The 14,126-nt window shown below is 36.2% G+C and overlaps 1 protein-coding gene across 1 annotated transcript; it reads right to left on the bottom strand.

Moving 5' to 3' along the window:
• Window positions 1-9,204: 9,204 nt before the first annotated feature.
• Window positions 9,205-13,304, bottom strand: LOC106803405 (sperm-associated acrosin inhibitor-like). The gene is made up of 5 exons (XM_014794691.2): window positions 13,091-13,304; window positions 12,599-12,675; window positions 11,618-11,655; window positions 10,490-10,608; window positions 9,205-9,555 (listed from the first exon to the last, which is right to left on the bottom strand). The coding sequence occupies exons 2-5, from the start codon at window positions 12,663-12,665 to the stop codon at window positions 9,510-9,512; spliced, it is 270 nt and encodes an 89-aa protein (XP_014650177.1). The 5' UTR covers window positions 12,666-12,675; window positions 13,091-13,304; the 3' UTR covers window positions 9,205-9,509.
• Window positions 13,305-14,126: the final 822 nt, after the last annotated feature.

Below are 14,126 nucleotides of genomic sequence, written 5' to 3'. Positions count from 1 at the left end.
TATGTTAATTAGGAGACAATATAAAAAGATATAATTTGTGACATCAACGACATAAAGTGAGGGGGCAGAGCTGCAGCGAAGTACAGTTTGGTATGCAGTTGAGATTAAGTTGTTATCCGTTCAAAGTAAATTGTTATGACAATAGTATATATTTGTTATAACTGTAGTATGTCATGTGTAATCCTCATGGTAACCACAAAGAAAATATCTATAGAGTATACACAAAAGGAAATGAGAATGGAATTAAAATGTGTCACTACAAAAACACAACTAAACACAAAGGAAGGCAGTAAGGGAGGAAATGAGAGACAAAAGAGCTATCAGACATAGAGAAAACAAATTAAAAATGACAATAATAATTCCTTCACTATTAGTAATCACTTTAAATGTAAATAGATTAAACTCTCCAATCAAAAGACATAGATTGGCAGAATGAATCCAAAAAAAAAAAAAAAAACGATACAACTATATTCTATCTGCAAGAGACTAACTTTAAATCTGAGAACAAACAGGTTTAGAGTTATTTGGCAATGATTTCTTGGATATGACACCAAAAGCATGGGCACCAAAAGAAAAACCAAATAAATTGAACTATATAAATATGAAAAAATTCTGTGCACCAAAGGAACAACTAACAGAGTGAAAGGAAAACCCACAGAATAGGAGAAAATCATGTCTGATAAGGGGTTATCCAGAATATATAAAGCACTCCTAAAACTCAATTTTAAAAAAAAGGACTAAAAATGGGCAAAAGATTTGAATAGACATTTCTCCAAAGAAGGTATACAAATGAACAACAAGTGTATGAAAAGATGTTCAACATCACTAAGCATCTGGAAAATGCAGAACAATAAATTTGTACCTATACCCCATGCCCATTAAGATCACTACTATAAAAAAAAAAACAGATAATAATAAGTGTTGGTAAGGATGTGGAGAAATTGGAACTCTTGTGGATTGTTGGTGGGAATACAAAATGGTATAGCCACTCTGGAACACAATATGTTGGTTCCTCAAAAAATTTAAAATAGAATTACCATATGATCCAGCAATTTCACTTGTATATTTCCAAAAATATTGAAATGAGAATGTTGAAGAGATATTTACACACCCATGTTTATAGCAGCCCTATTCTCAATAGTCAAGAGTTATATAGGGGCCTGCCCGGTGGCGCAAGCAGTTGAGTGCGCACACACTCTGCCTCTGGGGGCCCAGGTTTTGCAGGTTCAGAGTCCAGGTGCGCACTGACACACCACTTATCAAGCCATGCAGTGGTGGCGTCCCATATAAAGTAGAGGAAGATGGGCACGGATGTTAGCTCAGGGCCAATCTTCCTCAGGAAAAAAAAAAAAGAGGAGGATTGGCATTGGATGTTAGCTCAGGGGTGATCTTCCTCACCAAAAAAAGAAAAAAAAAGAGTTGTACATGATCCAAGTGTCTGTCGATGGATGAATCAATAGACAAAATGTGGTATACACACACAATGTAATATTTTTCAGCCTTAAAAAGGAAGGAAATTCTAACACATGCTGTAACATGGATGGACCTTGAAGATATTATGCTAAGCAAAATAAGCCAGTCACGAAAAGACAAATACCATATGATTCCATTCTTGTGAAGTATCTAGGGTAGTCAAATTCATAGAAACAGAAAATAGGATGTTTTCCCAGTCTTGGGAAAGGGGGAAATGGGCAGTTGTTGTTTAACGGGTATAGAATTGTAGTTTACAAGATGAAAAATTTCTGGTGATTGATTGTACAACAATGTGAATATATTTGACATTACTGAACTGTACATTTGGAAACCTTTAAGATGATGAATTTTATGTTATGTGTTTTTTATTACAATAAAAAATAATTTTAGAAACAGCAAGTAAATTAGTTCAGCAAAATTAGTACTTAAACAAAATAACTATTTCAAAAATCCATTGTATTTCTATACTCTAGCAATTAACAATACAAAAAAAAAATTCCATTTACCACAGCATCAAAAAGAGTGAAATATTTAGGAATAAATTTAATCAAGGAAATGACAGAGTTATACACTGAAAATCAAAAAACATTGCTGAAAGAAATTAAAGAAGACCTAAGGGAATGGAAACACACCCTATGTTCACAGTTTGGAAGATTTAATATTGTTTTTTTTTTCTTTTTGTGAGGAAGATTGGCCCTGAGCTAACATCCATGCCAATCCTCCTCTTTTTGCTGAGGAGGACCAGCTCTGAGCTAACATCTATTGCCAATCCTCCTCCTTTTTTTCCCCAAAGCCCCAGTAGATAGTTCAATGTCATAGTTGCACATCCTTCTAGTTGCTGTATGTGGGACACCGCCTCAGCATGGCTGGACAAGCGGTGCGTCAGTGTGCTCCTGGGATCTGAACCCCGGGCCGCCAGTAGTGGAGCGTGTGCACTTAACCACTAAGCCACGGGTCCGACCCCTTAATATTGTTAAGATAGCAACAATCCCTAAAGCAATCTGTATATTCAATGTTATCTGATCAGAATTCTCACTGCCTTTTTTGCTGACATTGACAATCTAATACTAAAATTCATATTGGAAGGCAAGGGACCCTGTGTAGCCAAAACAATCTTGTAAAAGAAGAACAAAGTTGGAGGATTCACATACTCAGATTTTAACACATACTACAAAGCTATAGTGATTAAAAAAAACGGTGTGGTACTGGCATGAGAAAAGACACATAGAACAATAGAATAGAATAGCAGGTCAATATAAATTCATATATATATGCTCAATTGACTTTTTGAGACAAATTTTTTAGTGCAGTTTTAGGTTTACCACAAAATTGAGAAGGAGGTACAGAGATTTCCCGTATACTTCCTGCCCCAAACATGCACAGCTTCCTCCATGAATAACATCACTCACCAGAACTGTACGTTTTTTACGAAGGATGAACCTACATTGACACATCAGAATCACCCAAAGTCCATAGTTTACCCTACGGTTCACTTCTGATGTTGTACATTCTATGGCTATGGACAAAAGTTTGATGAAATATATGCATCCTTATAATATGATATAGTATTTTCACTGCCCTAAAAATCCCTGTGTTCTGCCTGTTCATGTCTCTCCCCCTGCCCCCACTCAACCTCTGGCAACCACTGATCTTTTCATTGTCTCCATAGTTTCGCCTTTTCCAGAGTGCCGTATACTTGGAATTATACAATTTATAGCCCTTTCAGATTGGCTTCTTTCACTTAGTAAGATGCATTTAAGTTTCCTCCATGTCTTTTCACGGCTTGATAGCTCATTTCTTTTTATTGCTGAATGATATTCCATTGTCTGGATGTACCACAGTTTATTTATTCGTTCACCTACTGAAGGACATCTTGGTTCTTGGAACTTGGAAAGTTCTGGCAATTATGAATAAAGCTACAGCATCACTAAAGGTTTTTGTGTGGACATAAACTTTTTACTCCTTTGGGTACATACTAAGGAGCACAATTGCTAGATCACATGGTGATAATATGTTTAGTTTTGTAAGAAACTACCAAACTGTCTTCCAAAGTGGCTGTACCATTTTGCATTCCCACCAGCAATGGATGAGAGTTCCTGTTGCTCCACAACCTCTCTAGCATTTGGTGTTGTTAGTGTTCCAGATTTTAGCCATTCTAATAGGTCTGTAGTGGTATCTCACTGTTTTTTTGTTTTGTTTTGTTTTGTTTTGTTTTGTGAGGAGGATTGACCCTGAGCTAACATCTGCCTATCCTCCTCTTTTTGCTGAGGAAGACTGGCCCTGGGCTAACATCCATACCCTTCTTCCTCCACTTTATATGGGATGCCGCCACAGCATGGCTTGACAAGCGGTGCATCGGTGCGCGCCCGGGATCCGAACCGGCTTACCCCAGGCCGCCGCAGCAGAGTGTGCCCACTTAACGGCTTGCACCACCGGGCTGGCCCGTCTCATTGTTTTTTTAAGTTGCATTTCGCTGATGACATATGATGTGGAGCATCTTTTCATATGCTTACCTGCCATCTGTATATCTTCTTTGGTGAGACGTCTGTTAATGTCTTTGGCTTATTTTTTTTTATCAGTTTGTTTTCTTATTCTTGAGTTTTAAGAGCTTTTTTTATATCTTGGATAACAGTGGTTTATCAGATGTGTCTTTTGCAAATATTTCTTCCAGTCAATGGCTTGTCTTCTCTTTCTCTTGATATGGTCTTTCACCGAACAGAAGTTTTTAATTTTAATGAGTCTAGTTTATCAATCGTTTCTTTCATGGATTGAGCCTTTGGTGTTGTATCTAAAAAGCCATCACCATACCCACGGTCATCTAGGTTTTTTCCTATGATTTCTTCTAGGAGTTTTATAGCCTTGCATTTTACATTTAAGTTTATGATCCCTTTTGAGTTAATTATTGTGAAGGGTGCGAGATTTGTGTCTAGATTAATTTTTTTTGCATACAGATGTCCAGTTGTTCCAGCACCATTTGTTGAGAAAACTATCTTTGCTCTATTGTACTGCCTTTGCTTCTTTATCAAAGAACAGTCAACTATATTTATGGAGGTCTATTTTGGGGCTCTCTATTCTGTTTCATTCATCTATTTGTCTATTTTTTCACCAATACGACATTGTCAAAAATCAATTGATTTTTGACAAGAGTTTCAAGAAATTTGAATGGCAAGAGAATAGTCTTTTCACAAATGGCACTGTGACACCTGCATAGCCACATGCAAAAGTATAACTTTGTACCCATAATTCTCATCATATACAAAAATTAACTCAAAATGTATCAAAGATTTAAATGCAAATACTAACAGTATGAAACTCTTAGAAGGAAACCTAGGTATAAATCTTCATGAGTTTTGATTAGGCAGCAATTTCTTATATATAATACCAAAAGCACAAGCAACAAAGAAAAAAATAGGTTAGTTAGAATTCACTAAATTTAAAAAAAATTTGCATCAAAGGATGCTATCAATAAAGTAAAAAAAATAGCCTAAAAATGAGAGATAACATTTGCAAGTCAGATGTCTAATAAGTGCTAGATATCTAGATTATATAAAGAACACTACCAAGTCAAAACAAAAAGACAAAGAACTTAATTTAAAAAATGGGCAAAGGATTTAAGTAGACATTTCTCCAAAGAAGATATGCAAATGGTCAATAAGCACATGAAAAGATGTGAAATATTGTTAATCATAGGGGAATGTAAATCAAACCACAATGAAATACTAGCTCACACCCACTAGGATGAATATAATTTTTTTAAAAATGAAAAATTGTGAATTTGGGTGAGAATATGGAGAAATTGGAACCCTCATATAAGCGTGGTAGAAATGTTAAATGGTGCACTCATTGTGGAAAGCAGTTGGCATTTCCTCAAAAAAAGTTAAAGACAGTGTTATCATAAGAAATTCCACTCCTAGGCATATATCCATGAGAAATGAAAATATACGGTCACACAAAAACTTATACAAGAACTTTCATAGCTACATTATTCATAATAGCCAATAAGTAGACACAATCCAAATATCTATCAGCTGATAAATGGATAAACAAAATGTAGTATACCTATAAATGGAATATTATTCAGTCATAAAAAGAAAGGAAGTACTGATATATGCTACAACATGGATGAACCTTGAAAATCTTGTGCTAAGTGAAAGAAGTCATTCACAAAAGACTGCAAACCATAGATATAGATCTATACCTATCCATCTATCTATATCTATATTTACATTTATATAAAAGACATACACGTATTGTATGATTCCATTTATATGAAATGCCCAGAATAGGCAAATCCATAGAGAAAAGAAGTAGTTTAGTTGTTGCCAGGCATTGATAGATAGGGAATTGGGAAGTAGTGGTTTTTTTGTTTGTTTTTGTTTTTGGAATGGGAGAGATGGTGGAAATGTTCTGCAATTAGATAGTGGTGATGGTTGCACAACATTGTGAATAAATATATACTAAAAAGTACATAATTTTGTGCTTTAAAATGACAAATTTAAATTTGATGAATTTTTTCTCAATTAAAAAACACTGGTTTTCCTATCAAATCTGAGATTTTAAATATTGTTAAATTTCCTTCGTCTCACTTTCATTATAGCTAAAATTTGGAGCTGATGTCTATCCAATAAGATTCTTCTAAGAACTAAGTTCCATAACATGTGGGATGTGGGAGGCTGACTCACAAAGCTTATGTGGAAAATAGTCACGCAGTGAGGTAGAATTCCCATTCACCAATGGATACTAACTTCCACCAGTACACTGAACGTTCCTAGAGGACAGTTACAATATTTGCTTTTGCTTACCACCTTTTTTCTATCATTATACAGGGCTTGATGCATAGTAGGGTTTTTTGTTAATAATATGCTCCATAAAGGTAAAAGAATATCAAAATTCATATGCAGCAAAAAAAAAACCCAAATAGCAAAAGAAATCCTGAGAAAAAAGAACAAAGCTGGAGGCATCACAATCCCTGACTTCAAAATATACTACAAAGCTATAATAATTAAAACAGCATGTTACTGGTACAAAAAACAGATCAGTGGAACAGAATTGAAAGCCCAGAAATAAAACCACACATCTACGGACAGCTAATCTTCAACAAAGAAGCTAAGAATATACAATGGAGAGAGGAAAGTCTCTTCAATAAATGGTGCTGGGAAAACTGGACAGTCACGTGCAAAAGAATGAGAGTAAACCATCTTCTTTCGCCATACATAAAAATTAACTCAAAATGGATCAAAGACTTGAAAATAAGAACTGAAACTATAAAACTGCTGGAAGAAAATATAGGCAGTACACTCTTTGACATTGGTCATAGCAGGATCTTTTTGAATTCCATGTCTACATGGACAAGGGAAACAAAAGAAAAAATAAACAAGTGGGACTTCATCAGACTAAAGATCTTCTGCAAGGCAAATGAAACCAGAATCGAAATGAAAAGACAACCTACCAACTGGGAGAAAGTATTTGCAAAGCATATATCTGTCAAAGAGTTAATCTCCATAATATATAAAGAACTCACCAACTGAACAACAAAAAAACAAACAACCTGATGAAAAAATGGGCAGAGGATATGAACAGATGTTTTTCTAAGGAAGATATACAGATAGCCAACAGGCACATGAAACGATGTTCAACGTCACTAATCATCAGGGAAACGCAAATCAAAACAACACTAAGATATCACCTTACACCTGCTAGAATGGCTATAATGACCAGGACAAAAAGTAACAAATGTTGGAGAGATTATGGAGAAAAGGGAACCCTCATTCATTGCTGGTGGGAATGCAAACTGGGTGCAGCCTTTATGGAAAACAATATGGAGATTCCTCAAAAAATTAAAAATAGAATACCTTATGATGCAGCTATCCCACTACTGGGTATCTATCCAAAGAACCTGAAATCAATAATCCAAAGAGGCTTATGCACCCCTATGTTCATTGCAGCGTTATTCACTATAGCCAAGAAGTGGAAGCAACCCAAGTGTCCCTCGACTGATGATTGGATAAAGATGTGGTATATATACACAATGGAATATGACTCAGCCATAAAAAAGACAAAATCGTCCCATTCGCAACAACATGGACGGACCTGGAGGGTATTATGTTAAGCAAAATAAGTCAGAGAAAGAAAGACAAACACTGCATGATTTCACTCATATGTGGAAGATAAACTAACACACAGACAGAGACAACAGTTTGGTGGTTACCAGGTGGAAGGTGGGTCGGGGGTAGGGACAAGGGGTGAAGGGATGCATTTATATGGTGACTGACAAACAATAATGTACAATTAAAAGTTCACAATGTTATAAACTATTATGACATTAATTAAAAAAAGGGAAAAATTAAAATAAATTTTTTTTTGTTTTTGTGAGGAAAACACCATGAGTCAACATGAGCTTGGCCATGAGCTAACATCCGTTGCCAAACTTCTTGTTTTTGCTGAGGAAGATTGGCCCTGAGTTAAGATCTGTGCCCATCTTCCTCTATTTTGTATATGGGATGCCTCCACAGCATGGCTTGATAAGTGGTGCATAAGTCTGCACCAGGGACCCAAATCTGTGAACCCCGGGCCTCCAAAGCAGAGCGCACGAACTTAACCACTATGCCACTATTGATCCCAAAATAATTTTTAAAAAGTAAAAAGAATACATGTATGAATTTATCAGCATTCACTGAATAATGTTTTTTACACATGTTCTCTATAATAAAAATGGCCATGAGAGAGAATGCATTTTTATAATGTGACTCTAAAAATGTACATTCTAATGAATACTTTTCTTAAGAATTAATACTAAAGGGCCGGCCCTGTGGCTTGGTGGTTAAGTGCGCGCGCTGCGATGCTGGTGGCCCGGGTTCGGATCCCGGGTGCGCATCGAGGCACCACTTCTCCGTCCATCCTGAGGCCGAGTCCCACATACAGCAACTAGAAGGATGTGCAGCTATGACATACAACTATCTACTGGGGCTTTGGGGGGAAAAAATAAAATAAATAAAATCTTAAAAAAAAAAAAAAAAAAAAAAAAAGAATTAATACTAAAGAATATAAACGAGTACCTCCCACACGGATCACTCTTTTAGAGGTGAAAATGTTTACTGAAAAGAAGAGCAGGCCTGATATCGTCTATGTAGCAGTTTGATACTTATCTTCCAATAGTCAATCTACATTTCTTCCACTAAAAATCAGGCTTTAAATGAGCATTTGGCCACCCAGATAAAGCCTGCTTCTTGTAGGCTGAGAGATGGAGAGAAATGGAGAAGCACAGGACTTGGACCACTAATGAAAATCCTAGACTGATGAAGGCAGTGCTGCCTGGCATCCCAGGATCGCCCACCTATCTCTTGTCTTATCTGTGAGAGACAAAGAAAATCATACAATTTTTTCTCCCCAACCTCAGAAGTCTTGCAATATCTTTGAATGGGCTCTGCAATTCATTCAATTAGAGACACGTCCTATGTTTTAGAATTTAACTCCACTATTGCCTAACATTTATGATCATAGATTAACCTGGAGTACTTGTTAGAATTCAAGCTCCCAGATCTTTCTCCTAGAGGTTTTGATTCTTTAGAATAAAGAAGTGCCTGTGTCTGTGCTTTTAATAAACAACCAAGTAACATATTATTTGTTCACCTTTGAAAATATTTCTTTAATTATAGTTACCAAAAGTATTCGTGTGTTTTAACCCACTAACCAACCAAAGAACGAAAGGGTATTTTAATAAAGATAATATTATTTATTGATTGATTGAAATATTTATGATAGCAAATTACATTAGGCTTTATATTATCAAATACAATTAAGATAGTTTTTCGACTGTCATTGATAATTTAATATAGAGAATAAAAATCTTTCAATCACAAACTCTTAGAACTGGAAAAATTCTTCAACATCCTGTATTCCATCTTGTATACCATAGAAAGCTTTCTCTGGTCATCTGGGAATTTAAAGCTCTGACTGAGAAGACTCCAATTGCTTGTAGAATCCACCACAAAATAGGCTTGCAATAGGAGACACAGGCATGTGTAGCTCTGGCAAAGTTAGCATTCACCATAATGACTAAAATCAAATTTTCCACTAAAATCTCTGTAAAGAAAGAAAAACACAGAGAAAGGAAAAGAAATTATTAAAATAACGTTTAAAATTGTCTGAGTATTGCACTAAGAGCTTCTCAATGAGGACGATGTGAATATAGAAGAAGAGAGGCTGTGCTCCACTTCCACAGGCTTCTGGGCCCCACTCCCCAGGCCTGCGCATATCCTCCCCCGATCTGGGCTGCTTGACTCTCCCTACATGCTCAGTCCTGACTCAGTCTTGGACCCCGCCCAGACGTGAGACAGGAGAGGGTTAGAGATTGTCTTAGTGGTTCTCCAGAAGTAGAAGCCAGTTTGGGGATTAAATGAGGGAAACATCTGTGAGAGAAAATGGGGTGGCAGAAAGGTCGGCCAAACTTTAGACTGCAGCCTCCTACAGAGTGAAAGATACAGGAAGGGAAGTTGGGTGGAAGTGTCCTAGAAGGCTCTGATCTCTAAAGAAGGTTTGGAGTCTGTCATGGAATTCAGAGACAAAGTGGACCATCAGAGGAGTCCTTTCCTAGCATGAATGGGCCCATTGTGGTGGATTCAGAGTTCTGTAGTTAGTAAGGTTTTTTGCTCATTTATGCTCCCTGTAGCTTGGAGCTACGTCACCGAGATTATCATTTAGCATCTGGACTTGGGAAATACATTTTATTGGTCACCAGGCTGCGTTAGTAAGTCATAATAACTAAATTAAATTAATTGATTTATACATTTGTGGAATATCCTGCAGAGTTATAATGAGAGGTCAAATACAAAACTACTTTTAGAAATGAGAACTTAAGGGATAGGTACAAGTGTGTTCCTGTGGCTTTTACACAGATAGTATAGTTATTTTCCATATATACTGTGCCTAAGCTATCAGAAACATGGATGTTCCTATCATATTGTGATGGTTTTTTTCATTATTTTGGAAGAGCCAATATACAATTTTGTGTCCTTACGACTTTTGACTGCAGAAAACGCATGGATTGGGATAAGTTTGGCCGTTGGTTGCGCAGATTGGATTCCATTCTCTGGTGCAAAAAGGTAATCGATCTTTATACACGTTACAGTCCGGCGGCTAAACATAAAGACATAACATAAAATTTATCAGATAATAAACTTTTTGAGTAAAATATTCTTTATTCTTAACACATCATATCATGCATCAAAGTGGAATAAATATATTCTATATTGAGGTTTAAAAATAAACATCAAGGTACCCACAACCCACTTAGACATAAAATATTATTGATATATTTTTACAAACTCAATATTATTTTTAAAAAACATACAAATGGTAGAATGTATTTTTATAATTTAGCCACTCTGCCCCCACTTCTCCTCATACCTGGGTCAGATTTCTCCATTATTTCATACCACAAGAAATCATAAAAATGAATTTTTTATAATTCCCTTGTCTTGCTCAATAGTTTCACTACTGGATAATCTGATTTCAGATAATCACCACATATGCATGTATTTATATATGCAATTTTTGCATATGTGTATATAATCATATAGATATATATGTAATTTGTTTAGTGATGATAGTGTTGATAATTTACATAAATAAACAATATCTTATATATTCTTACAAGACCTGCTTTTTAAACGTCTTTGTAATCTTTATCTGTTCAGGTGCTTAGAACTATAGTTCGTTTATTTCACCTCTATATAATATTCCACTCCACGAATGTATGAAAATTATTATTTTACCCATCTTTAAGTGGAAAATTGTTTTTTTTAGTCTTCTTATTTTTCTAGGATAAAAAATTCTACCTTAAACACCCCTTAACCCATATCAGATGCTTGTATATAACAAGATTTATGCCTAATAATGGAATTATTGAATAATGAGATATTTTTACCTTGTCTATAATGCCAAATGATTTTTATATGGCTGGCAAGATTCTATTTCTTGAACTTAGTATAATAATAACACAGTTTTTTGTTGTTTTCTGTTTTGACTTTTTGAAGGATCATTCTGGTGTACATTTTGTTTGATGAAATTTGCTATTAAAACTTACAATATAAAATAATTACTAGTTTATCTTTTTCACTTCCCACATTAATCCGTATTAACTTACTGTTCTTTGCAAGTTTGCTGACGGTAAAAAAGAAGTTTCTGCAACCAAAACACAAAAGAAAAATTAAAAATAAGAAGAATAAGAGGGGAAAACAATCAGAGTCTCTGGTGGAAGTATCCACATCTTTTAGTAGCCAGATACTAGGCAAATTACTACTCAAGACCCTACAAATAATGAGGAGAGCCTATGTGGCAATATCAAAACAATAAGGTCACAAAAGAACTCCAAATCTGGAAACATAATTCCAAATTAACCTCACTCCGTGAAAAACAATTTTATGTATTCTTTAATAATCACCAAACCCTCCTTTTTTTTTCATTTCTATAGAGAGACATCCTAGTCAGAGAAGACAATGCCTTGCTTAAAGCCATTTATTATACCTTGCATAAAGTCACTTAATATGAAGAAATTAATTACTAGTTAATTAATTAGTACTCAGGTCCAATACCAGGAATCTATCCAATACCTTAAAGCTACTTTACTCTGAAATTCATGGGCCATCTTATGCTTTAAAGAATATAAATTATCAGCAGAGGGATCAGTGAGTTCTGTCTTTACACAAAGCCTTGACTTTAGAGGACTCAGAGCCGGCAAACAACAAGTTAGATTGTCAAAGAACTCCAGATCTAGGAGACATTATTACTCCCCACACTTTGCATTTAGCAATCATGGAACCTGACCTCCAAAAAGGAAAAAAAAATTAGGTAGATATCTTTAGTCATAGACAGACAAAAAGCTAAGTTCCACTGCTCATTCTAACCCACCTTTCTGTCTCCATCTCTCTAAGGTGGGAAATGAGAAAAAGCAATCCACCGATGCAATTTTAAAAAGAGTATTTGTAACATGTGCTGTTTCATTTCGGCAGTTTAAGTATTACAAACCTGATAAAACAAGCTCTTCAACTCCTAGAAAATAGCAGTTGTTCCCCGCATTTTCTAAGATATGTGAAATGCTTCATCCAGCACTGAAAAATTTACTCACCAGAATATAGGGGAAATAGCAAAGCAATGATGAAAATAGCTTTCATCCATGATGAGAAGAAAGACATTTTGTCAAGTCTGTAGAAGAAACCCATAGGACCGTTTATAACACATGGCACAGGGACAAATTGCCCATTTCCAAATGAAAGTTTCTCACAGGTAAAGGAACTGCTCCACTCCCCTAGATTCCTAGTTATAGTGGACTATTCCCTTTTTTCTTCCTCCAACTCTCAGCATCAAGGCAGGCTTCTTAGAGACTTGAGAGAAACACTAAGACAAGTCCTCCTTGCACATTAAGAAAGAGCTGTTTCCTCTCTCAACCCTTTGGCTCAGCCCACAAGGAGCCTGGCTGCATTTAAGGAAATATGCACTTTGGAATCTCAGTTTTTCCTCAGAAAATAGAAACAGCTATTTCAGGAAGGTCTACTTTGGAGCTGTCCTCACAGCAATGCCATACACCAGGGCTACCTCATAGATTCCCCACCTGACTTACCTGACACGGAGAAGGCAGTGGAGAGCGATGTCTATACCTCTACAGGCTGTGCTGACTTTGTTCACCTCTTCTTCCCAACTACTTCCACCCAGCTGAGGAGTTTCCTTTATGGATCTGTTGGTGAAGAGCTTTATGGGGGTAAGAGAGATGGCTCACAGCAGATAAGATACGGAGGTATTCTGTGTTCCACCTGGAGGCTGTCAAGTAACTCGGGAGAGATGCCTCACAAGTAATTATCAATAGATATTCCCTCTGGAGGAGCTTCGGGATAGTTTGATCTGATGTACCCAGATGTATGGGGAAGGAGGAAGGTAATAACAGTGCTGTGAAACACTTACAGAAGAGATATGAAAGCTTTATAAGCTACTGAGTAGAGAGGAAAGGAGAATCAAAACAAGAGAGAGAAGAATGAGTTTTGAGAACTGTAATTAGATACATAACTAGACCTTTAGTATTTTGCAACACTAGAAGCACATTAGACTCAACTGGAGACTTGATTTTTATTAACTTTTTGTTTTGAGATAACTGGACATTCTCATCAAGCTGTAAGTACTAATGCAGAGAGTTCTCATGTTCCTTTCAACCAATGCCCCCCAGTGAGAACATCTTGTAAAACTATGGTACAAACTCACAACCTGGAATGTTCATAAAGCTCCCAGATGAGTGTTGGGGCAGCCAGCTTTGGGATTCCGGACTAGACGACAGCCTGTAAATATTAAGAACAGGAGAGAAAGAAGGCTCCAGAGTGAAATTGAGATCCCCTGGGACAGTGCCCTAAATTATATGTTGAATAATTTGACATTTACCTCAAAGTCAAGTGGGGAACCCTGTAGGGTTTGAAGTAGGAGGAGTTTTAATCAGAGCTATTTAACTAACCTGCTCCACAGCCTGACTCAGTGGAAAGAGCTTTGGCAGACGAAAGTCCTGAGTTCAAATCCCATCTACCACTAAGTAACCTTAACACAATATTCAGATTTTGTCATCCACAATATCCTAACTTTAAACGTGAGCATAATAACTTCTGTCTCATAGATTT

The sequence above is a fragment of the Ceratotherium simum genome, chromosome 4 (assembly GCF_057802395.1).
Source record: "Ceratotherium simum simum isolate JZ-2026a chromosome 4, ASM5780239v1, whole genome shotgun sequence".
NCBI classification, from domain to species: Eukaryota; Metazoa; Chordata; class Mammalia; order Perissodactyla; family Rhinocerotidae; genus Ceratotherium; species Ceratotherium simum.
Note: the sequence above shows the minus strand (reverse complement) of the source record. Positions and strands in the feature narration are given on the sequence as shown.